A 25,929-nucleotide genomic window follows, 5' to 3' on the forward strand; every position below is an offset into this window, starting at 1 on the left:
ATTCTCTACTTCGCTCTTCTCCCACTTTTTGTCCCCTACGTATTTTACTTTTCCATCAAGTTGTCGTGTTTGCATCGACTCGCGCGTCAATACGTTTAGCATAGTAAAATAATCATACAAACGGATGTAGTGGAAAGATCGCGGGAACGTTCATGAACGCATTAATCGCTTCTAATGCGAAAATGATACCGCTAAAAACGATAATTCGCGGAATTAATATACTCGATTGTACGATTCAATGGAAAAAACGTGTAAAATCTTGCTCTATAATCTAAGCGATTGCAAGCTGGTAATAGGGAGGAAGGATGAATAAGACGCGTATAAGGGAGCAGACGAAACGGAGCGTTCATTGGTGAGAACGAGTACATAATTGCCATCGAATAATTGTGTAACGAACGTTCTGCCTCTGTCCGATACATGCCGGGATCACGGAGAACGAACACCTTGACCCTTTGGTTGGAAACTAATTCCTGTAATTTCGTGGAAATGGAAGGACATTTCCGGACATCTCGGACAACCCGGAAACGATCGTGATAATGTTAAATTATTCGTAGAATCGTGTTTGTTCAAATATATTACGTAAATGGCGAATGACATTGTTCGCGCTACAAGTAACGCGGCATTATTACTTCATCCACGTGCGCATACCACGAATAGATTTTCCTCCTTTCTGCTTTTTCGAACCAACCAACCCATCTCCCCCTCTCCTCCCGTCATTCGTCCTTTCCGTTCTTATTCTTTGATTCTTTTCGGCTAAAATCGAACATCTGCAACATGAGTTATATTATGGGTAAGGATAAGAGGACAACATATCGTCAGACATCTCGATCTAAACGGTAACGGATACATTATATTTTTCTTATTTTCCTCACATCCATGTAAATACGTTTATTTTCTACGGCGTACACAGACGAGAGTGAATAATAACGCAATTGTACCTACGAAATTTTCTACGTACGAGATATATTTGACGAAGAAACAAGATGAACGGTTTATCTATCGATTTCACCGAATACTACATCCAAGGTACCGATAATTGCCACAATATCGGCGAGGAAGCACCCAGGACCCATGTGACGCAGAGCTGCCAAATGGGCAAACCCCGGTGCTTTGATTTTGCATCTGTAAGGTTTGCTACTACCATCGCTGACAAGGTAAACGCCAAATTCTCCCTTTGGCGCTTCGATCGCGGTATACGTAGCTCCAGGAGGCACTTGGAATCCTTGAGTGAACAACTTGAAATGATGTATCAACGCTTCCATGCTAGTTTTCATTTCTTCCCTTCTAGGAGGTACGATCTTTGCATCGTCGACTTTCACTTCACCTTCCGGCATTTGATTCAAGCACTGATAAATGATTCGTAATGATTGACGCATCTCCTCCATGCGGCACAGATATCTAAAAAACGTCGGAAAGGTTCGATTAACGATTTATCGCCAGATACGATAGGTGATATTTATCTTTTTTCCATTTTCATCTTTTTATTACCGATCGAGACAATCTCCGTTTACACCAATTGGAACGTCAAATTCGACTAAATCGTACGCATCGTATGGTGCTTTTTTCCTTATATCCCACTTTATTCCGCTACCCCTTAGCATCACACCGCTGAAGCCCCAATCCAACGCCTGTTGCATCGTTACCGTTCCAATGTCCTTTGTACGTCCGATCCATATTCTATTTTCCGACAACATATCCTCCACTTCGTCTAATCGTTCTGAGAACTTCGTGGACCATTCGTATATGTCATCCATTAAACCCAACGGTATATCCAAAGCAACACCACCAGGACGAATGTAAGCCGCGTGCATACGAGCGCCGCTCACGCGTTCGTAAAATTCCATCAGTTTTTCTCGTTCTTCGAACAGCCAGAAAAACGGTGTCATAGCTCCTATATCAAGAGCGTGTGTTCCAATATTCATAATGTGGTTCAGGATTCTTGTGATCTCTGCGAACAGAGCTAAAACACACAAACGACTTTAACCAAACCAACTTTTATTTACCTCTCTATATGTCTCTTTCTCTCTCCTTCTCTCACTCCTCATCGATACTGTATTTCACAAATGTCAGATACTTACTTCTGATATATTTTGCTCGTAAGGGCACTTCGATATTCAATAATTTCTCAATAGCTATGGAGAAACACTGTTCGTTGCACATCATGGAAACATAGTCTAAACGATCGAAATAAGGTAAAGCTTGCATGTATGTTTTGTATTCGATCAATTTCTCTGTACCCCGGTGTAAAAGACCTATATGAGGATCTGCACGTACTACATACTCAGAATCTAGCTCAAGGATTAACCGTAATACTCCGTGTGCTGCTGGATGCTGAGGACCAAAATTGATTACAATGTTTCGATAATCCGTTGATAGCGGGTCCGTTGAGCTGCCCGGCATCTCATTCCAACGTAATTTTGGGTTAGGCAATTTGCCATCAGGTACAAACACTTTGGCATTTTCTTGTTTCATCACAGAGCTGTAGTCCTCTGGACCAGCATACCACTGATGCGCGCCTCGTCGTTGGCTGTAATATTTCCGATACTTGCTTTATAACTTTGCGTTGGAATACATAACTGTTTCTTATAGGTTATAATATCATTACATAACCAAACATATAAACAACTTTGGTAAAAGTTGGAAGCTATTTATGCTAAGCTTACCTTTCAATATTAACCGACGCTTCCATCCTCTTGGCAAGAATATTTCCTTTCTCGTTCCATACTCCAGTCGATAACCTATTAAAGCGTAGAAAAGATCCAAACGCCTTGACAGCCATTGTCGCTTCAGATGGTGTTGCTTTAGCGTATCGTTGAAACCATACACTTCTCTATTCCTTCTTCCTCCTCTCACCTCCTCTCTTACGTTTTCCTTTACATATAATATTATTCTTCCTATTAATATAATTACCTATTGTTAGCCACCACCTCCCTGTCAGCAGCCTCTATAGAGTTTTCATTTCGTATCGCTTTAAATCGACTTGACTCGAGGCAACCCTACTCTCGATCGGCTGTAAATCGATAATCGGCAATATCTCGATTCGATAAAATCATGTCATCGTACGACAGCGTGAATACCGCTATTGCCGCAGCACATCTTACCCCAATTTCTTCGTTTACCTTGTACCTACCTGTTTATGCATATGTACATAAATGCATCGTCCGCACTCTTGTTTGTACAATGATGATATTTGTAACAATGTATTCAACGATCTGTGTATTTATATTATATAACTAAATGTGTCTGTTCGGTATATTACATAGACTGCTAGAAATATCGTCTATCATCGTAATATTCGTACAAAAGAGCTTAGTCACCGTATTCCTACGAATTCAGAGTACACGTAGGAAAAAAGAAAAAGAATTACGAATAAACATTTTTTCGTTTAGACAGCAATCATCTTCCATTTTATCTGAAAATATTGTACATATATTGTATGAACATACATATGTTCATGTTTCTTAAACACTTAGTTGATCATATCGATATCGAATAAGCAGAAGCTGAAAACTATACAAAGTTGAGACAGAACATCTACCACTACAAGAATATGGAAATATTTTGCCGAGGAAACGTAATAAGGATATCAGGTACGAACAAACGTCGAGAAATCGCAGAATTAGAATTATGAGTTTGGATGCAAGAGTCACGCGATTCGTCGAAACAGCGACATTCTTACGCCTTCTTTTCAATTTGATTCTGATCATCGATATGATTATTTGTTTAAACCGCGAATGAACTCGAGTAACTCATTTGATCGATATGGAGGGAAATCAGCTGAACCCGTATGCACTTGTATGTATCATTTCATTCCGTCTATCTTTTCACGTCTTACGACATTTCCTAACCAATATATGTATTACGTACATACACATATTTATTTGTATATACGTATTATACATATCGTTTTTCTTTTTTATTCGAGATATTTAATGGGAGAAAAATTATTGCAATTGCAATCTCTCGATGAGCTGCGTTTAGAAAAGAAACGTGCGCACTTGTAAGTACATGTATGTACGATAAGTACATACATCAGGAAAAGAAATAAATTTATCGTTGTGTTCGTTGTATGAGAAAAAGATTAAAGAAGAAAAATAGAATTATTATATATCTCGAGATTCGTATAAGCAATCAATTGCGCATGTTCGTACTCGTAATTTCTACGCTGATGCAACCGATTGCCAATGCTTTGACGCGGGTCACCGTATCGGGGTTGCTATTTCGAGGATGGAATAAGAAAGGGTAAGATGAGGTAGTTGAGAATGAAACGACGTCACACTATCACTGGCCAACATTCCACGCGTTGCATTTCGTGGGCAACCCAGCTACGTATATTTGTGCCTGTTGTACACGCGCACATTACACTTTTTCTACATCTATATATGTTTTTTTTTCAGATTTACACGTGATACTTTGTTTTCCTCTCTCCAACCATTTTTCGTCTGCCGTCCGTTCCCCGTTCCATTCAATTTCAATCGTTCCGTTCCGTTCCGTTTTACATATTTTTCGAATTATTCGAAACACTTTGTACAAAGAATCACATATTCAGCGTTCGTGAAACGAGACGGTTTCTTTAGTCATGATATACAATATAACACGGAGATATCGTTTATTTTATTTCATCTCGTGAATCTTATGCAGCGCCACAAGTGTGCAAAACATGTATATACAATGACACATGTAATTATATGTATCAGAACGACTACGTATACGACAAACGTGCACACACATCCGCGCTATTCAGACCCTTATCCTATTTACGCGGATATACAAATTTACAAATATTAGGACGCGTGCTAAATAAATATACAAAAGTCTAGCGGATAAGTGGCTGGTAGGGAAGGAATAGTGGAGCGTACGTAAAAATCACGAACACGATTTTCGATCATGACGCAAATGAAACATCTATCTGAAATGAAAATATATACCTCATAGGAATAGAATTCGACTCTGTATCTTATTTCATAATTCCGGACAAATGGATAGTACATCGACGAACGCTCAGAATCAGAATGAAAAGATGCACCAGTTGACATCGATCGCTATATTTGTCAAGCACGATCAGAAACGAACGTTCGAACGAAATGCACATGTTTCTTAAACATGCTAGGTCAAACAACACCGAGACATGCGAACCGATAATTTCAAACGAATCGTATCAACGAATAGACAAGAATAGCGAGAACAACGCAGCGACGAAAGAGTCGACGAGAGAGGCAGCGATGGTGACCGAGCGCAACGAACAAGGAGGAGAAACAATAGCACGCTTGCGCCATGTGCGATACGATACGATCATGCTGCGAACAGAAAGCCGCAACGAGACGTCGATTGGATCCGACGACGATCAGTGAAAATCGTAGAGAAGATAGCGATGCAACGACTGAGGTAATTGTAGCGTACGAACAATTTTGGGCAATTTAGTGCCGCAAAGTTTGCGAACTATTAGCCTGGCTTGATGAGTCAAGGGCAATGGAGTCCGTGCTGCTTCCATCACAAGTGCTTTTTGTGCATCTGTCAAACTACTCGATCTTCTTATCATGCAAGGATCGAAACTTTCTGCCGCTTCCAACAACGCCTTCAGCAATCGTGGCTTATCAGCCGTGTTCTGGAGAGAGTTCAATATGCCGTGAGGGTCGCGGAACTGCGTCTTGATGACAACCCTTGCCCCGTATTTGAGTAAAAGGGCTACCACCTCGACCGAAGGATTCTCGTTCGAAGCGACGTATTCTGCGAGAACCGGTCTCAACGCGGGACCTTCGTCGCTGCGTATCACCAAGTTCGGGTCCGCTCCTCGTTCCAGCAACATCGACAGGATTTCCAGTCTATTCGGAATGTTGTCCGCGCAGGCAACGTGAAGGGGCGATCCGATGATCGGCGAGGTAGCGTTCACATCAGCACCTAAATTCGAAATCGTTTACTCGCAACGTTGTCCAGAGATCGTTTAAAACAACTTTAGATATATATTCTACTTATGCCATAGGATGGAGTTATCGAGTGATTAAGCGAGGAATTCGAGGAATTTTGTACGGAAAGGCAGCGGATGCACGGTGATATTAGATGGTGAGTCGAGACAAGCACGAACGCGCGAACTTACCCGATTTCAGCAGCATTTGTACTATCGAGGGATCTCCTTTCAAAATGGCCAGGTCGAGAGCCGTGGGTTTCTGATATTCGGGTCCGAGATCGAGACGAGCGCCTTGCTTTAGCAGCAGATCAATCACCGTCGGATCGCCGCCGAGGATCGCGTAATGCAGAACAGTCCGGTAGTCGTGTCGCGAATCGGCCATCGAATTAACGTCAGCTCCATAGCTCAGCAGAAGCAGCACCGAAGCTATACCCTGACACGAACACCACGTTCTCATCCAATAAATATAGCTCTCGGTTTTCGCCATCTCGATCATTTACCTGTGGCAGTCTCGCCGCTTTCATCAACGGCGTGAGTCCAGCGCGATCCCGCGTATTCGGTTGGGCCCCGAACGCTAACAACAACTCCATGCATTGCAGATCCAACGGAGAGACCAGATTAATTTCCGATCCAAAGAAGTATCTTTTATTCGGATTCGCGCCAGCTTCCAGCAGAACTCTGGCCACCTCTACGTGCCGATTTCTCAATGCGAGCCGCAGCGGTTCGTCGCACAAAGTTGTCCTGCGCAGATCATCGTAGATCTTACCGTTATCTATTCTATTCTCTCTATCCCCTAATTTTAATATCATCCAGTCCGTTTTCTTCCCTTTCTTTAGCTATGTTTCCCCTTTCTCGATCGTATCCCGTTTTCCCTCCCTGCCGCTCCACCTCCTCGTCTCCCTCTACCATCCATCGTTTCTTAACATCGACAAAAATAAATGACGACAATTTTACGAGCGTATAGAGAGAGAGAGAGAGGTGTAATTAAATCTAGCGATAGGAATTCATAGTATGGAAAGCGGCTAATCTTTGGCTCCCGCTCCAAGGTCGTCAAGCCAATTAATTTCTCATCAAAAGATCACGCATCGACGTCAGCTATGCTATCCGTATAATCGCGATTGGTGTTTGTCGATCAAGATCGACAAATGCATCGTGACTAACGCATAGGGCGAATAAACATCGATAAACAGATTAGAGTAATTAGCCTTAAAAAAGAGAGGGAAGAGGGTGGATAATAAGGAGATGGAGGAGAAAAGAAGAAGACAGAAAGGGATCGTCGTACCTTGGAAAAAGTTCTCCAGTTTCCGGTCTATGATCGACTTTGGCACCATGCTCGAGCAATACTTTTACTAAATCCAAATAACCATGTTCGGCAGCAAGATGCAACGCCGAATAGCCACATTCGTCGGTCGCATCGATGTCCGCGCCACGTACCAGCAACAACTGAGCCGCTTCCGTGTACCTCTGCCACACGGCGTAATGCAACGGTCTCAATCCCTGCGTTACAGGCTCGTTCGCCTTTGCTCCGCAGGCCAGCAGGATTCGAATCTCGTCGAGCGATTGCAATCGAATTATAGCATCGGCTAGCTCTCGCTGCAATGGATTGGCGATGCATTCCGAAGGCATCTGTCGTGCATATTCGAATCGACAAAAAACAAGGATTAACTGTACAGTTGCGGATTCTCCTTATCGCTATAATTTTTCAGCTGCAAGAAAACCATTTTACGGTCACGTCGCTTCCATCTAGTACTTCTCCAGTTCCCGATTCTACGGTCGCCGTGTTTATCGCTCGTTCAACCTCGAGTCGACGCGCAGTGTCGCTTGATTCTCGCGCGCATGAATCACCGAACCAACCGCAACAGATACGATTTGCTCTCCGACGGAACGATCGAGATCTCGACTGTTTCGAACGTCGCCGCGTCGAGACCGTGCCAAAGTGGTGATACAATTTTGGCGATGATATCGGAAGCGCGTCGATCGAGCCGATCGAGAAACATCTCTTAGCCTATTTTTCTTCGGGAACCACTCTACTACCGTTTACTCTTCTTTCTTACACCATTTTGTCTCCCCGCACACGGTCTTATACTTTGTCTCTGGAACGCGCATCTTCTTGCCGCTCGTTTATTCTTTTCTTTCACCTTGGCCCACACGCCTCGAAACGTACGTAGAATGGAATTGTTGGTTCGTCGATTTTTAGGCAAGATTTTAGAATGCGATGGCCCGTTAAATGACACTACGCGAAGATGCGATGCGACGCAACTACTTGCGAGACACGGCATGACACGATGATGCGACGCGACGCCACGCGACGATTCGAGGTGAAAGAGAAAAACGTTCGTGCGACAGTCTTTCTAAATTACGCGTGATCGGAGAAAATGTCGCGTTTGACGTTTCCTTTGTAAATCTCGTTCATGGTTATTTACTCACGGTGAATACTCTGCGATGCTCCAGCATGTAGAATCGATGTTGTAAACTGTCTTCTTTGTCGGAAAGTCGGTCCTATTTAAAGCTTCGAACGGTGATTCCGCCCGAAAATAACACAAAGGGAACGCGCGGGAGTGTGCGCACCAAATCATCTGTTCGCGACAACTACGCAATTTTCGTTTCGAAGAACTCGATTCGAAGTCGAGTACTCTTGTTCTTGCCTCTTTCTTCGATCCTCCGTTTTACAATCCCATTTCTTTCGAATTTTCCCAATGTATCATCGACTTTTCCTCCCTCCCTCTATTCTCTTTCTTCGCAGCTTGCTTCGCATCCTCTCGATTTTTCGCCCATCGAAATCAAAATCGATGCACGCGTCTTTGGCGAATCGGCATTCATGTCCGTACGTCGAGATAAACTGTCCAGTCATTATCGCTCTAGCTGTCTCGGTCCGTTCACCGAGCATCTCTTCTCAACTGTGACTCGATGCTAAATCGAATCGACAGCGCACGAGTTCAAATCACGCGAGATTCGTCAGCGTACTTGCGGGCCTCTCTCTCTCTCGTAGCAAAATCCCTCGGAATTCGGAAATATACGAAGAATCACGATATATCGATCCCTTTTACATTCACACGGTGCGTATAGAACTGTTTGTTTAGGCAACCCGAAAAGGGAAAATTCGCGAAAGACCGTGTTTCTAAGAAAAAGACTACGGTTCGTGAAAAACAACCAAAGTATTACTTGAGTGTTTCGCATTTCCTTCGTCTGCCAAATACGCTCTAATTATCGCAACTGAATGCAACGCAATAACACTCCCATGGAATTTTCGGAAAGATCGATATTGATATTCCTCTACTAGCATAGGTATCGACTATCGGGTGGTTTTAACGACGAAACATGGGATCGTGGCAACGAAAATAAGTGAAACACAATTTGCGATTCAACGAAATAACTGAACGCAGTCTCATTTTTGGAAGTACTTTTATTAAGAAATACTTTGCACTTATTAAATGCCTTATATTCTTAATTCATTTTAATTATAATAATTATTGTTATAGCATTGTCCTATCTTTCTACTTAGAAGCATGCTTCGCTAACACACGTTACACGACCCTAAATTATAAGCAATTTTTTTTTTTCCTTAACGTACAGCTTATGCGTAAATCAAACAACAATACTTTAATTTCACGAAGCCGACAAGTGCAGAGTTTTCAATGGAAATCTTCGCAACCTACGAAAAATTCTGTACAGAAGTGCCTATGTGTTGCGATTCGAGGAAACTTCAAATCCGTTATCGTTGCTGCGATTTTAGTGTTCTTATGCTGAAGAGCCGATTTATCGGAAGTTTCCTCTCTCGAAATCAGTTCGGTAATCGTGCGAACGATGCCGTTGCCCTTTTACCATCTCTCTGCCTCGTCATACACGCCATTCCATGCGTTTTCATATCCTTTAAGGGCCACGACAGAAATTTTAGAAACAAGGAAGAAAAAGAAATACAATTCGATACTTTCTCCTTCTCCCACGCCCTCTATACTTCTCCTTTTACTTTTTATTCTTCTTGATAATCTTTTATATTTCAATTTTTCACGATAAGACTCGGAGCGACGAGTGCAACACACTTTCGCGAGAATGCGGTCCAACTTAATAGCACAGGGCTTTGCGCGACATTTCCATATCATGTATCTATATTTGCCGCTAATCGCTAATTTATCCGTCTATTTGCGACGCGTACTCGCGTTCCAAACGCGCGTGCGTGCCTCCCGAAAACACGTGTCACATCGGACGATCCCGTCTTTTCATCGGGAACAAATTATCGTCCGATCGCACTTCGTTTCCTTCAGAACGATAAACGTTCCAAGACGGACCTCGCTCGATACGACGCCACGTTACGTTTAATACGTATACACGCTACACTTTCTTAACGGTTACACTAAATTTGTTATTCTTAAGGAACCTACGTTTAGAAAATTGGACTTTTTATAGGCTTGTGTTTTCTTCGAAAAATATCTATAGAACGTTCTTCACGATTGTAATTCGAGCAAGGAATCGATCGATCGGTCTGTTATACTTCGGGACGGGAAGATCGACCGAGAGTTTTACCAAATGGACAAATCTAATAAAGTACTCGTCGTTCAAGCGGAGTTCGGAAAGTGCAATTTTCCATCATCGCCACCTCTCCCTCACTCTTTGTCTTCTCTTCTTTCTCAATCATTCTTTGTTTCACTCACGCAGTTTATTCTTCTCCTCGTATAATACCATATCTCGGAAAACATGTTTCTCACGGTAAAGGTTCAATACTTTAGCATTTTAATGGAAGATATAATACAAAATATATGTATATAAGTATATGTATTTATGTAAATATGGATCAAGCAAAATGTGATAAAAGAGAAGAAACAATGGGTGTGTAATAAGACCAATGCAAAGACCGATCGATCGCATTCTCCGCTATTCGCAGGTCATTGATCTCGGTAACTGTAAAATAAAATCTTAATATAGCAATCGATTGATTATCGTACGAAATATAATCGCAAATTCTATCTACAAATAATAATACCGCCATAAAAATGTATTCCGAAGCGATAACCTAATTAAATATAACGTAAACTGCCTCGAAATGGCTACGATCTACGTACTGCTAAGGAAATGACTATAATAATAATAAGAGTAGTAGTAGTAGTAGTAGTAGTAGTAGTAGTAATAGTAGTAGTAGTAGTAGTAGTAGTAGTAGTAGTAGTAGTAGTAATAGTAATAATAATAATAATAATAATAATAATTAATAATAATAATAATAATCAATAATAATCGTAGTAGTAGTAATAATAATAATAGTCATCAAGTATCGTTCACGCTTCTTTGATTGTTGTTTAGTTACATAGTTTAAGGGCATTATAATACACGTGAGTATGACACGGCTTTCCACTAAAAATATTTGTTAGATACGCTGAGCATTACTGACTTAAGCACTGTACTAAATTTACGTAAAATGTATCGTTATTATTAGAAAACTAATTATTCTTCATTGGTTTGAAATACTGGTTTTTAATAGATCTGTATAAAACCTTTGTCAACTGGAACTCTTTGAACGATGATTCGCGCGATACGAAACCTCAAGCGACGATACTATGTATCTTAATAAAAAACTACTCTCCGTTACTTATTCGTTATTCCAACGTCCGATTTTAACCGTACGACACTCGCACATACGCTGTACCCTTTATCCTTTCTTTTGTTCTACTTCGTCAAAGATCTTGGATCGAATTGAATATCAACGACCAAATAGTACGAAACGAAACATAAATCATTAGGCTTAAGAGAAGGAAACGAAACCGGATCCATTTTTAAAAAAGAAGAGCAGGAGAAAGGATAGACAAAAACATAAAAATTATAGAATGTCGCAAACGTTTCTCCCTCCTCTCTCTCTCTCTCTCTTTCTCTCTCTCTCTCTCTCTCTTCCTCCCTTCTTTCCTTTGTGCATTTCGAAAGATTCTATCCAGCTATAATACAAAATTAAACAGGTTGAAAAAGAGTGAGGGTAAGGGAGGGAAAGATGGAAGGAGAGGAGCGAGAAAGAATTTCCCGCATATAACAGATTTTTCCAATTCGTTTCCAACTCGATTTTGCGCGAACGAGTATGAATATCTGGTCTTGCCATGTATCGCGAGTAACCAAATGTTCACAAGGTTTCCTAACCTAATTTTTAGTTGCTTTTTTTTTACACGGTATTCCGTATATTGTCAAGTATAAATAAAGTCAGGATTTATCACGAGGCCAGAATAAAAGGCAGATACGTTCTGAATGATAGGAAATTGTATAGCGTTTTACTCTGAATACTTTTCTTATTATTCCCCTCTTTCTCTTTCTTTCTGTTTATCATCATCAGCAGCAGCATCATTGTCGCCATCATCAACATCATTATCGACATCATCGTCATCATGGTCGTCGTCGTCGTCGTTATCATCATAATCATCATCATCACCATCATAATCAACATCAATTATTATCGTCAATACCATCATTACTGTTATCATTAACTTCTTCATCGTTATCATTATCATCATCATCATCATCATCATCATCATCATCATCATAATCATCATCATCATCATCATCGTCATCATAGTTTCTTTTCTTTTCCTTCTTTTTTTCTTTTTTCTCATATCTGGCACTCTTCTATTTAGGCTGTTTCACATTTACGGTAATTTACTTTGCTGAATTATTGCATTGCATGGAAAAATATGGCTTTATCCGAATGCTATTTAACAAAGGCAATACACTGTACGATTATAGTCTGTGTGTGTGTGTTGTGTGTGTATGCTGCGTGCGCGCGTGTGCACATACGTGTATTCTACGTTAAGATATACGTGCACGCGCGCTGGTCGTGTATGCACAACTTCAAGTGTATGTAATCATTGTAATCTTTCGAAAAGGCAGATCCAGTATTCATAAAAGGATCGTACAATGTATACTTGATCACCTTTATGAAAACTGCTGGATTTTTACGACAGATTATAAATGTTATTTGTACACTAGCATGTAAAAAGCATTATGCTACGTATGTCATGATCGTTCATTTTCCGCTTCTTTTTTTTTCCTTTTTTTCTTTGACAAAGTTAAATTGTAGTTTCTTCTAACGCATACCGGTTCATCGAGCATTTGAATGTGTATAGCTATCGATTTATGTATACATGTTCATATGCTTCGTTTATAGATATATGTTCATGTATAGTTATCGATGCAACAACTTCTGTTCTCATAACTGTATATTTATAGGTGTATGTATATACGTGCTTGTGTGTACATGTATGTGTATATATATGCATATATAAATATATAAACACACGCATATACAAAGGCAGAAAGAAGACACCTTCCACGCGTGAAGTGTCTACAAAAATATTTGTGTAGTAGACCCAGATTTGCGGTATAAGATTCGACGTGGTTGCGGATCAGCCACGTGTTACCAGTCTTGAACGTAGTGACTAATTCGTTCATGGACGATGCTAACGATCTTGTAACAACTACAATATATAGTACGTCTTTTTGAACCACGAGCTCCGACCCCGTTGTTACCGATTTAATTTCGCGCTAAATAAAAGCAAGCAAGTAAACAACATTCACGAACGACTTGTTCATTTGTTCAATTTGTTGAACATTTTGTTCATTTCAGTAGAGCCAAAATTCAATGTCTAGAATCTCGGATTAATTCCGGTTGTTGTTCGGATTCGAAAGAAGCAACTTAACTGAGTACACATACATTTTATTCAAGTATATGTATAAATATATATTATATATATATATATATTACAAATATATATTATATTATATATAATATATATTATAAATATTATAATATATTATATAATATTATAATATAAATATATATTATAAATATTATAATATATCATATAATATTATAATATAAATATATATTATAAATATTATACTATATTATATAATATATTATATAAATATATATATATATACATACACATATATATGTATATACATACATATCTATGTACGTATGTACACATGTACGTACGCACGCGCGCATACACTCAAACACAGGCGCAGACACAGACTTACACTAGGCAGACAGATAGAGACGGACAGACAGGCAGGCCGAACATGACGTGCGCGCACGCCTACGTATATACACACACATATACATATATATATGTATAAATAGGACGTAATAAAAAATAACCTATTCTACAGATACGTATTATCAAAAGATTTCGAGTGATCGTAAAAATATGATGTGACACGTTCAAACTTTTCCATGAACCGTATTTTGTAAACCTGTTGTAGCAATCTGTGTATAGGACTCAAAAAAATACCTCTTACGTTATCCATGTACGCAAGGTGTATGTGTCACTAAGTAGAAGAACGGAACACGGCCCAAAACTGAACCGTACGGATGGTCTTCGAACGCTGCATCGAGACGCGTTACTTCCTTTGATTACAGTATTACAATATAGTATGGAAAACCAGAAAAGAAGAAAACTAGTATTATTTACAATCAATATTGAATTATTTCCAACTGAATCGTATGAAATGAGTGAAAATTCAATCATTAAATGAACGAAATGATTTTGCATAACTTTTAGATGATCTTTCTTCCCTTTTTTCCATCACTCTGGTCTTTTCATTTCGATGCTGCGTTCGAAAACTCGCATATGATGCGTATGTACACAGAACCGAGCTGTTCGAGACTAAAATCGTGTCTATTGTGTACGATACGTACACCTTGTTAATTATTTTCTATTAAATTACTATCTTCTGTAAATGCAATGAATGTGTATAGTATAACGAGTTTGGCGAAAACGCACTCGCATTGGACATACATGATCACGTGAATCGTGAATGTATAAACGAGAAACGGATAACTCAGTGTGAGTCAATAAAGATGGGAAGAATGACAGTCTGGAACAGCTCCGACGTGGCAATAAAAAATTTGTTCGATTCAACTCAAGTCTAAAAACTGGCTACTTTTCGTACAGCACTACGGTAGGCTGGAGTTTAGGCTTTCTGGCAAACGATAGTTCATCATATGATATGGCGGACTTGCAGGACTTCCCGGTTGACTATTCATACCAAGATTACTTGAACCACGACCGCGTTTTCGCCTTTGCAATATACCTTTTCTAACCATATAGAATCGAATCGTACTTATCGGAATTTTGTACTTTTCCGAAGCAACTTGAAATGTCATACCACGTGCTACCATATCCGAAGCTTGCTTCAATTCTTCTTCCGAACGTCTTTGTCGTCTCTGATAGCCTGAAAATTACACAAAAAACGATGAAGCGGAGAAACTATTTTATCCTGTTATCGCTTGATCCGATAAAACTTTAACTTTTTGATATAAATATAATGTCTAATGTACACGATGACTATTTCTCGATAATTATCGTTTAGTGTCCAGTGTTTATGTTCAATATCGAAATGTTACGAAAAGAAGAACATACATTATTTTACACAAATTTTAATTGTAGAACAATGAAGTTCCTGGGCTTTTTTCTCAATTCCTTTTTTATTATTTGTTCATTTTCTTCTACTCTACTTTCGTTTCTTACCTTCGATCGCAGGAAACGGACTACTAGGATTACAATTACTGCTTGGTACCATACTAATAGAGTACGGTTTGACATCATGCTGTTGGGTAAACTGCTCATCCGGCTCCATTTTAACCATTCCCGGTGTTTCAGTTAATGTCGCTTCACAAGCGCTAAGGGCTTTTTCCAAATGCTGTAACGCCTCGCTATGTTCCATATTCATAAAATTTGATGAATTCGGATTCTGCGGAACTGGTGTAGTACTGTGTGACGGAGCGCTTGCTGTACTAGTCGCAGCAATTGACGTAGTCTCTAAAAAGGTAGCACTCGAAGTTCCATCATCAGATGGAGTTTCCTCGCCTTTATAGTCAGATCCATCCTGCTGTGCAGCTGTAGATGGTGCAATAGCGGCGTTAGAGTCGCATTGTTGAGAACTACCTTCACTCGAAGAATTATCATTCCCTTGAGTGGATAAACCACGAACCTAATAATGATATTACTGCCATAAGGATTAATCGAATCAACATGTACTTGTTCTAAAACATTACTTACTAAGGTAGATAGTAAATCGGTACTTGAACAGTATTGTTACCCACTTACCTGTAAAACTTCAGCAGCTTGCATTAATTTACCTAGCTGCTGTTGCTCCACATATACTTCACCACGATACATAAACTCCACTAAAGCTTGAAGTTCCCACATCCTCATATCTCTCAAAAATATAATAGGATGAGTGCATGGTATTTCTAATAGCAAACGTTCCAAATAATCACTGCAGGCGGACAGTACCACTTTGTGACATTTTATAGAGCCTCCGTCGCAGGCTAAAGTGACATCGACAAATTGTTCAGAACTTAAAAGTTTTGGAAATGCACTGTGCATATTTGACTGATGAGAGTTCCATGAAACACAAAATTGTTGGCGGTCCCCACCGGGATAATTACCCGGGTTATGTAAATTGCTACCGCCTTCCATTATTCTGCAGCTTTACAGCGATTTTCCTGTCAATAACAGATTTCCTTTTATACATCGCCTATTTTATACTTTAACAATTCAAAAAATATTTTTTATATTATCAGAGAAATACTGCAAACAATCCAACATTGAACAATACATAAAGCACAATTTCAATTATTATGGAATGAATATCATGAATAATTCCTTAATTTCTGTACCGTTGTAAAATTTATGACATCACTTTATATATTATTCCAAATGCTTTCTATCTTATCATAGATATTGCTCGTGTTGATATTATTATCAAATTTTCTCTTTCCCTGTATCTACTAAACGATGTTATCTTTTAACTTCATTTACATCAAGGTATGTGATGTTAAGAATATTTGATGTATTTCGAAGAAACTCATCGATGCAAATTCATTGAACTTCAAACCTAACATAAATAGCAATAAATAAAAGCTATATGCAGAGATTCGATAGGCAAATAGATTATCGAATTTCTTTTACTAGAGCATTGTAATTTGGTAAGGTGATTAAACAATAAATTTGACAATAGAGTCCATTCATAAAAATAAGAAATATATGCTTGCTAAATGTAGAATATGAAAAAACCAAATATAAACATAGGAGATAGACTTACTTAAGAAAATTTGTTTAATACAATGTACAATATGGCTGTATTACCAAAGAAACTTTAGTATCAGTTATACGCGTTCGACTACTGCCATAAGTAATTATATATAAATACATAATATACCATTGAAAAATATAAAAGATACAATTACGATCGGATATTCGAATTAGTAATTCTACCGTAGCTCAGTAGAATTAGAAATGAGGAGGCCAACATCGAGAAACTTTTAAAGAAATTCCATGGCACTAGCCGAGAACGAATGTGCAACAAAACAAATCTGTCGTCGGAAGCACATAAACGAATTCCTCGGGAAAAATGTTTAAATACAAACTTTAGTTACGCGGCGTTTATCGTAATCACGTGCTCAAAGCACACTAGCCGACAGGTTAACCAAAAAATATTCAATGTACGCGATCAAGTATAAGATTTTTTTGTCAATAGAAAAATGGTGAAATCTTTGTGGGAGACGCTGTCGGCGTGAGTGCCATCACCCCCCAGGAACGCCTTGAACACAAGTTTCGTCTTTCTTTTTAATTTCCGATATCAAATCCTATGAACTTTCCGAATGTAGACAACGAAATGTAATATGAATTTTCCAATAAATGATTTCACTCACGAATTTCCAGCTCGATCGACTCCTTTCAGATTTTCGCGTCGCTTTCGGGAAGAATCCCTTAAGAAAACATTCATCCGCCGAGATTTGCACTAGCTAGGGGAGCTGGAACGAAAGGGTGGGGGTAGTAAGGCTGGGGGTAGCTTAGTGGAACACTAGCGCACCTCTTTCCTGTGAAAACTCTTACGAACGTTCAATTCCCTGAGCCTCACACTAAAACTCTTCTATCTATATTTGTGCATTATTTATCTACGTATGTATTTTTACTACACGTCGTACAAATTTCTTGCTCTTTTAGTTCAATAATTTCACAGTTTTATACAATCTCTATTAGCAAATTAATATTTTAATCAAAATATTTCTATTCTACATTTTTTATCATACTAATCTTCTATCATACTAACGGATCATTTCTCATTTTATATTAAATCTCATCTTCTATCGAATAACTACACTAACGACACGCACTTCATGTTTTTACCGGTTGAATAGTTTGAAAATAATCGTTTCTTTGTTAACGCCTCTCTGTTTTTCCTTAATGCGAAAATTTTTACGAATCTCGATAAATCTGATTATGTTGCATACTTGTTAATTAAAATAAGACGCTGTTTCTCCAAACTGAATTCTATATTCTATACACATTCGCGCCATTACATGAGAACGCTCCACAAATTTTAACGAAATTAGGTTATCAACATCTTCATCGATTCAAGCTTCCAACGTATAGCACCAAAATATTAAAACACTACTCAGACGACAATTGGTTAGAGCGATTATTTTTATATTAACAACGTTGTGCCTCTATGTTTTTAAATTTTCTCTTTTTTCACTATATAATTTATAGATTCCTATATTATATAATTTTCACCTATATAACCGATTCAGACATATCTTCTATTAAAATTATCGATTGTGTCGCAACCAATGAGAATAAATTGCTGTGTGGTTAATTTTATTCGTGAATTTAATTGGTTTAGAAAAATATTCCAAAGTAAAGTACTTATGTATCTCTTTTCCTTTTATTGACAAATAATTATTATTTGATGCGATTCTGAGTGTTAATATAACTAGTTATGACGAGATGTAATTTCATGAAATATACATATATACGAAATTGTTATTAAGCTCTAATACTTTGATTCATTGTATAATCTTAAATCTATGTATACCATGATTAAAAGGTAACTGTCTTTTCTTGTGCATGGTATTAGATAAACATTGATTTCATTGCATTTTACATCTGTCTGTCTATCTATCTATATATATAATATTTTACTACAGAAGAAGGCGGGAACGCGCGAAATATGTCTAAAATAGGTGGTTATGATACGCACGATGATGGTCCAGGTTTCGTCGGCATTAGATTTTGTCAAGAATGTAATAACATGTTATATCCAAAAGAAGATAAGGAGAATAAAGTACTAATGTACGCAGTAGGTATTATATATATATGTATATATATATATGTATATGTATATTTGAAATGTACGTTGCTTTTTGAATCAATACATTGAAATCTGTTTAATTTAATCAATTTTTTTTTTTAGTGCAGAAATTGTGATTTCAAACAACTTGCTGATAGCAATTGTATCTACGTAAATAAAATTATGCACGAAATAGAGTAAGTGAAAATAATAACTTGTATATTCATACATTCACAACAACATTTATGAATTTTTGGCAAAAACTTGTACAAGAGTACTTTCCTTTTAAGCATATACTTAAGAGCTCTTAAAAGTGGATTTGTTTAATACATTTACTGCCATTCCATCTTACTATAATTTTTATGATTTTAGCGAGTTGACACACATTGTTGCGGATGTCATATCAGACCCTACTTTACCAAGAACCGAAGAGCATCCGTGTCCAAAGTGTAACCACAGAGAAGCAGTATTCTTTCAAGCACAAACAAGACGAGCAGAAGAAGAAATGAGATTATATTATGTGTGTACTAACCAACACTGTTCTCATAGGTGGACAGAATGAAGTTCTACAAATAGTTTGTACATATTGAAAATCTGTATTTTTATAATATACAATATATATTACATACAATAATACATAATAATACGTAATATATACAATATGTATTATGTAAAAAGGAAAAGAAACGTAATAAAATATATAAATATTTTGTTTTCTTATTGATATACTTGATTGCAAAATGTGTGTGTATATGTATATATATATATATATATATATATATATATATATGATATTGTATCAAATTCTAATAAATACATGTATTTAATATAACATTCTTTAATAATCTACAGTTATACTCGTCAATATAATATTTATCATCTAATGCATAATAGATTGGTTAAAGCTGATAATTGATGGATTTATATTTTTTTCTGAAGTTTCCAAGTACTTTCCGCGCACGCGTGTGACAAAGTTATTTACGCCTTTAACCAATTTTGTCTAGTCTCAAAATTGTTTTCAATAAGAAAAACACGTTATCTGGAAATTCTCCTCGTTTCTGGAATTTGCATCTAGAAGGCCATTAGCAGTGATACAGATTGAAGTATATAATGCTCTCTTGTCTTTATTTTATTAGAAAAACGTTTACGCGAGACTGATTTAGTTGATTAATGGGTGCAGCGCAGACGACTAAAGCTACAGAAAAAATGGAGAAGTAAAATTGATTTTTTATAATGTCATATTTATTTATGATTGATATCTGAAAGTAATTATAGGTTATCCGTTTCCGGATACTACATATTTCAGTTCTCAACATCCAAACAGTCGAGAAAAAACAGAAGAACAACCTCGCGTAAACAGCAACGCGAGGCCACTATCAATTGAAGGACCATCTAACATGAATAACATTGATCCGCAAGTACTTGAACCATTACCAAACCAACCTAGGCAACCAACAACTGTACAAGGATTGCTTAGATTTGCTGTAGAAGCAGGCAATTCTCAGAATAGAAACAGTAATATCCAATTACAACCTATGGATGAAGAAGTTGGTAACATAAATGTGTATTATATGTTATAGAATATCCACAGAAAATTGATTAAAATTGAACCGTATTTACAGAGGCGTGAATTTCTGAAACAAACACTCAACTCATTATCGTGTAATGTAACCGAAGAACTACAGAAAGCTATTAAATTGTTGTCAAATGTAGTTGACCTGCGGCCAGACAATGACACAGCAGAACACGAATCTGCATTAGAAAGGATCGCAGATTTTGTAGATAATATAGATATTGCTAATGATTTTTACAAAATAGGAGGTTTTACAATATTTGGTCCATGTTTAAACTGTCCTCATAGCAGTATTAGATGGAGAGCAGCAGATATAATTGCCGAGCTAGCTCAAAATAATCCCTTTTGCCAAGAAAGATTTCTAGAAACTGGCCTATTTCCCACATTATTGAATATGATAGATACAGATCCTGCAGAAACTGTTAAGATAAAAGCTCTATATGCAATTTCCTGTAAGTAAAAGGTTTTTATTTAAATAGCAGCAGTTGCATTGATTTATGCTTTGTTAATTATTCGTTACATCTATGTCATATTTACATTCATTTATAATCGATGATACAAATTAGTTATATGCTAAATATAGGCATTGTTCGAGGGCATCCAATATCCCTGAAGTACATGGACATAAACGATGGATATTCTGTCCTCTTGAGAGCTATGCAAAGTTCGATAAAAAAGTTGCAAATTAAATCTGCGTTTCTCTTATCGTCTCTTTGTAACAAGGAAAATGTAAATAATTTAAAATTAACCTTGGTAAATATGGGTTTGATCGAGCAAGCGATAGGTTTACTGGCCATCGGTGATCTGCTCCCAGAGATAAGGTAGTACATGATTTCTACAATTTTTTATACAACCGAAGCAAATTAAAACGATCCTTCGTGTTTCAGAGATCAATTGTTAAATATCCTCGATGGTTTGACCAACGATGATTTTCTGCCTGCTTTAAAAGAATGTCGACGCCCGGAACTGGACTTACAATCTATATTGGAGCAATACATAAGGGATTTAAAGCAAGAAGAAAATCCCGAGCAGATAGATGTATGTTATCGGGTGTTGAAGAAAGTTTTCTCTGACCAAGATACAGATCAAGAAAGATAATTATAGTTTATAATAATATCGGATTTCCTTTACATGAAATTTGTATATCATAAAATATTACGATTAATAAATAAAACAAATGTATTTTTTTTCATTATATTCTATATATTTTGTTTTATCAATCGATTAATGAATCTGTGAATAACTGATCCTAGTTTTAGCAACAACTCGGAGATGGCGTCACACGTTTTGATTGTAGCAATAAGCGTGCATTTGATCATGTTGGCACATGTTCCTATTACACGATTGTGTCTTTTAGTCATTAGATATGATTAATAATCGATAATACGATTTTATATAGTATAAGTTATGTTTTATGTTATACCCTTGTATGCAACAGTAATATTAACTGCAGAACTTTAGTTATAAATAAAATAATGGTAAGGTAAAATAAATATATTTAAGAAATACATATCTCTGATTCCATTTACGAAAAGAAAAAGATCCTAGAAGGATAAAATTGGTCCCACTACTTAAGCAGAAGCTACAATCTGGCTTATCGCATATTATATATTGCATTGCTCTGTTTGTATACCTTTATTCACGTTTTCTAACTATAGTTAGCGATAACATAAGTTTAAAAATTGGAAACACAATGGGTTAGCTATAATTTATGAACTTGTCAAAGAAAAATAATTGTAACGATTTCCCTTTCACGTATCGTATCATTTTGCACAAGAAACAATCACGATGAGCAAGTAAATTTGAGTAACTGAAGCTTACACATTTAATTGGTTGCTTAACGCGAAACACGCGAAACAAGAAAGTCATGGGGTTAACCAATTCGTTTTTGTTGGTTAGAAACGTTGCCTGTTTCCCAATTTTGCATTCTTTCAAATTTTGCAATATTTCTTTGTATCTTACCTGAACCATCTTTATGCGATATTTTCTCTTTACGATTATACGATTATTAAATTACGTCGAATTACGAAATTTCTAATTTTACGTGTTACCATATTATGGAACGATAAATTTGCAAATTATATTTCTTCTATGAAAATAAATATTATTTGATAATTCAAAATGATATTTCGATATTCAAGGTATCTATATTCTAGATATAGCGTAAAAGGATAGAAATATTTCATCTATAAGTATTTTTGATTGGAGTAGAAAGAAAATATTCTATATCGGTATGGTTATATAAAAACGATGGAAGTTTCGAGGATGTTGAGGAATTTGTTTTACAGTAAAAAATATTACCTACATACGTAAAGCGCGTTGTTCAAATCAATTGTTTTAGCCAACGACAGGTCATTTATTTTCGGAGAAACGTTTTCCAAATGACTGACATTGGAATTGTGAAAAAGTATCACGACGTGGATTTTAGATTTTTGCGCCAATATTGACATGTTTTTTAATTACACAACTCCGACGTACGTTCTTTTCAACTAAAATTCGTATATTTTTTCAGGTCGGACGTTTTCTGGCTGCAAATACATATAAAACCTCATGCTTGGAATACAATTTAAATGCTGTTCTATGAACGGTCAACATTTTGTTAACGGATACTCAAATAATCAAATATCTTACATCATAAACATTATTTCGATAAAATAATGTTTTAAAATTCTCCTTTACATCTACGAGAATCTATGAAAATCCATGAAAATCTCTGAAAATCTCTGAAAATCTGCGAAAATCTATGAAAATCTACGAAATATGGGAAAGAATATGTATATATTTTGCAAAAATTTAATAGGAATTCAAACGATTCAAACTGAGATTAGAAAGAGTTGAACAAAATAGCGCGGAAAATTGTATTCGTTTGATCATAGCGTCATTAATTTTGAGCGTAGTTGTAAGATGTAGAATGCCTTACACATTATTCGTTACGCGCGTATATACTATTTTTCTATTCAGTTGATAAACTAGGTCGGTCCAAATCCGGATATTGTCAGAAGTATGAATTCACGATTAACTTATTATACGTAATTATCTGTTTGTATCTGACAGTGTACGTTTTAACGATCCGTAAAAAAATAGTTAGAAACTATTAAAAATATAGACTAAAAATACTTTATAATCATTTTGTGTTCATATATATATATATATAAAAGGATATACAAATTAGTTTGACTAGAATATAAGAGTTTGGCATAAATCTTTCATTATTAATAGTAAGAAAGTTAATCGAATTCTTCGTCGTACGAGATTATATGTATACTGTAAAAGATTATTATAATAAGTTTAAAAATAAGTTTGTCGAAGATCGTTCTATGCAACAGAGCCAATTTCGCTGTAATTTTAATTATATCTAATTAGAATTGCATGTTAATTACTCCAAATACATCGACAAATGATTTATTCTATATTATCGTATATTAAAAATGCGATAAAGAATAATTAAAATTACGATTAAGACTAAATTTAATTTATTATGCCCTACATAGCGTATAAAATACTCATTTTACTTCGAATAATTTAAAGCAAATTAGTTTGTGAATTCCCTCGTGTTATACAACCTCGTATCCATTATCGCTAATTAATTATCGAATTGTGCCATTACATGCATCGTTGCGATGTATTTATACGAAATAAAGCTTTAAAGCTTATGTTTCGTCGTGCCTATTCTCTCTATCCGCGTTTTACAATCCCGTCTTGCAACTTTCTAGCATTCTGACGTAAAACGTTTTACGAAAATATATTAATTCATCACAGCATGCTGACCACGGATAAGTTAAACGGATTAATTTCACGGCCAAGATGCTGTGACTCTATACATAGTTGCAATTACGATACATCGAAAATTCCTATTTTGTTTGCATATTGTATGCATTGCATAGATTTTTGCACCTTTGAATTTGCCACAGACGCATAAACATTTATCTCTTTACGTTCGTTACTTTATCGACGTTCTGGAAATGATCGTTCGAAGCGTGCGAAATAGTTTCGTCATCGAGTAAGCGACGAATATTATCCGTGGAACCGTGACCCGACCTTCCAAGGGTTGAAACGCGGTCGAAAGTAATCCGTGCGACACGCTGTGACATTAGTCGCGTAGTTTCCCACGGCGTTCGCGCGATAAGGGAGATTTTCACTTCGCATCGGACCGGGAAAGCGAGCAAAATTTCGTCAAAGAGAATCCGGCAAGAGAGCGAGGTTCGATGCGTGGCGTATAGACAGTTCTCGGGACGTACCTTTACCTGCTGTCCCTACCACTTTCTTTGGCCGGTTGGTGGGCACCGCGTTCTCGTTACCGTGGTCCACGCTGCAATACCGTTTCGCTATCTCCTCATTCACCTCGCGATTCGACAGGATCGAAGAACACGCGCGCGTATCTTTCCAACATTCGTCTTCGAGCTGTCAAACTTTCGGAAATCAACGATCCTTCCTTCGATTCTATATCTTTTCACGTTCGTGCGGCGAATCTTCGTCGAGGAAGAGGTCGAACCGTTCTCGGAATTTTTCAAATTTTGTCCCGCCAAAGTGATGGATTCGGCGAAAGTCTGCCTGTTCGACGTTGCTGCACACAGGAAGATTGGATTTTGATATTTCTACCTTGGTCTCGCACAAGCAAGTGTAGAGAGTAAGACACGAGATTTTGAACAGTAAAAATAAAAGATAAGAGTTTGCGATACAAAACTCGACCGCCTCCCTTCCTTTGGTCGCTAATCGCCGCAGAAAAATCACGTGCCATCGCCACTTCGAGGCTCGCGATTAGTCGTACACTACCCGGTTGGAAGCTTCGCCTTTGGTACTCAAGTTTTCGTACCATCGTTTGACAAATTTTCATAAAAGAATCACCGATGGTTGATTCGTTTGGATAGACGATACGCGCGAAGAAGATACGCAAAATCGACGAAAGGGACGAATCCGACGGTGATCGTCGGTCAGTGGAGAAACAATCGAACGATAAGGTGACAAGCAGGCTTGGTTGCAAGGTGGAAAGTAGGTTGAAGAGGAAATCCTACGAGGGATATCGCGAGCAAGGGAAACGGCGATCACGGTCTAAATGAGTACGACCGACAAATATGCGCGTGTAGCACCTTGCCGATAGAGAAACCTGCCTCGTATGGTTTTGTTCCTTCCAATCGCTTACCTCGACGAAACTGTTGTGCGTTACATAAAGAGGGATTTTACCGACCAGTTAACGAACCTGGTTGTGCGCGCATATAGGGAACGTCTGTCGGCTACTTTACGTAAGTAAATATGAATAATTTCTTATCCGAAAGTGGCGAAGAACGTGGATGTTACGCATCCTATCATCTACGATAGAGCAAAGAATACGGTCACGAGT

The 25,929-nt window shown here is 37.4% G+C and overlaps 5 protein-coding genes and 2 long non-coding RNA genes across 12 annotated transcripts; 4 read left to right on the plus strand and 3 right to left on the minus strand.

Annotated features, from left to right (window-relative positions):
• Positions 1-556: 556 nt before the first annotated feature.
• On the minus strand, positions 557-2,941 carry ND-49 (NADH dehydrogenase (ubiquinone) 49 kDa subunit). Of its 2 annotated transcripts, XM_069123251.1 has the most exons (5): positions 2,664-2,941; positions 2,079-2,527; positions 1,489-1,960; positions 959-1,398; positions 557-767 (listed from the first exon to the last, which is right to left on the minus strand). In XM_069123251.1, exons 1-4 carry the CDS (start codon positions 2,777-2,779, stop codon positions 993-995), a joined length of 1,443 nt encoding a protein of 480 aa, XP_068979352.1. In that variant the 5' UTR covers positions 2,780-2,941; the 3' UTR covers positions 557-767; positions 959-992. The 2 variants fall into 2 exon arrangements, with proteins under 2 accessions (XP_068979352.1, XP_068979351.1); XM_069123250.1 differs by lacking the exon at positions 557-767 and having other exon boundaries at positions 831-1,398.
• A 239-nt stretch (positions 2,942-3,180) lies between these two features.
• LOC138184867 (uncharacterized) lies at positions 3,181-4,891 on the plus strand. Its single transcript, XR_011174433.1, has 2 exons — positions 3,181-3,795; positions 3,926-4,891. It is a non-coding gene; the product is annotated as an uncharacterized LOC138184867 (long non-coding RNA).
• Positions 4,269-9,010, minus strand: LOC138184862 (ankyrin repeat and protein kinase domain-containing protein 1). 2 transcript variants are annotated; one of them, XM_069123252.1, is made up of 5 exons: positions 8,333-9,010; positions 7,188-7,531; positions 6,406-6,646; positions 6,095-6,338; positions 4,269-5,898 (listed from the first exon to the last, which is right to left on the minus strand). In XM_069123252.1, exons 1-5 carry the CDS (start codon positions 8,357-8,359, stop codon positions 5,345-5,347), a joined length of 1,410 nt encoding a protein of 469 aa, XP_068979353.1. In that variant the 5' UTR covers positions 8,360-9,010; the 3' UTR covers positions 4,269-5,344. The 2 variants fall into 2 exon arrangements, with proteins under 2 accessions (XP_068979353.1, XP_068979354.1); XM_069123253.1 differs by having other exon boundaries at positions 7,188-7,611.
• A 3,881-nt stretch (positions 9,011-12,891) lies between these two features.
• On the plus strand, positions 12,892-15,357 carry LOC138184866 (uncharacterized). The gene is made up of 2 exons (XR_011174432.1): positions 12,892-13,428; positions 14,833-15,357. It is a non-coding gene; the product is annotated as an uncharacterized LOC138184866 (long non-coding RNA).
• On the minus strand, positions 13,720-18,432 carry LOC138184864 (broad-complex core protein isoforms 1/2/3/4/5). Of its 3 annotated transcripts, none has more exons than XM_069123259.1 (4): positions 18,063-18,432; positions 15,988-16,388; positions 15,409-15,871; positions 13,720-15,112 (listed from the first exon to the last, which is right to left on the minus strand). In XM_069123259.1, the coding sequence occupies exons 2-4, from the start codon at positions 16,360-16,362 to the stop codon at positions 14,835-14,837; spliced, it is 1,116 nt and encodes a 371-aa protein (XP_068979360.1). In that variant the 5' UTR covers positions 16,363-16,388; positions 18,063-18,432; the 3' UTR covers positions 13,720-14,834. The 3 variants fall into 3 exon arrangements, with proteins under 3 accessions (XP_068979360.1, XP_068979359.1, XP_068979358.1); XM_069123258.1 differs by lacking the exon at positions 18,063-18,432 and adding an exon at positions 17,161-17,557; XM_069123257.1 differs by lacking the exon at positions 18,063-18,432 and adding an exon at positions 17,598-18,009 and having other exon boundaries at positions 13,721-15,112.
• Positions 18,433-18,755: 323 nt separating this feature from the next.
• Positions 18,756-19,728, plus strand: RpII15 (RNA polymerase II subunit RpII15). Its single transcript, XM_069123260.1, has 3 exons — positions 18,756-19,027; positions 19,142-19,215; positions 19,391-19,728. Exons 1-3 carry the CDS (start codon positions 18,899-18,901, stop codon positions 19,578-19,580), a joined length of 393 nt encoding a protein of 130 aa, XP_068979361.1. The 5' UTR covers positions 18,756-18,898; the 3' UTR covers positions 19,581-19,728.
• A 207-nt stretch (positions 19,729-19,935) lies between these two features.
• Positions 19,936-21,793, plus strand: LOC138184863 (hsp70-binding protein 1). 2 transcript variants are annotated; one of them, XM_069123255.1, is made up of 5 exons: positions 19,936-20,232; positions 20,294-20,565; positions 20,641-21,043; positions 21,175-21,412; positions 21,479-21,793. In XM_069123255.1, the coding sequence occupies exons 2-5, from the start codon at positions 20,416-20,418 to the stop codon at positions 21,687-21,689; spliced, it is 1,002 nt and encodes a 333-aa protein (XP_068979356.1). In that variant the 5' UTR covers positions 19,936-20,232; positions 20,294-20,415; the 3' UTR covers positions 21,690-21,793. The 2 variants fall into 2 exon arrangements, with proteins under 2 accessions (XP_068979356.1, XP_068979355.1); XM_069123254.1 differs by having other exon boundaries at positions 19,937-20,232; positions 20,325-20,565.
• Positions 21,794-25,929: the final 4,136 nt, after the last annotated feature.

The sequence above is a fragment of the Bombus flavifrons genome, chromosome 11 (genome assembly GCF_040668555.2).
Source record: "Bombus flavifrons isolate JBK064 chromosome 11, iyBomFlav1_principal, whole genome shotgun sequence".
NCBI lineage: Eukaryota > Metazoa > Arthropoda > Insecta > Hymenoptera > Apidae > Bombus > Bombus flavifrons.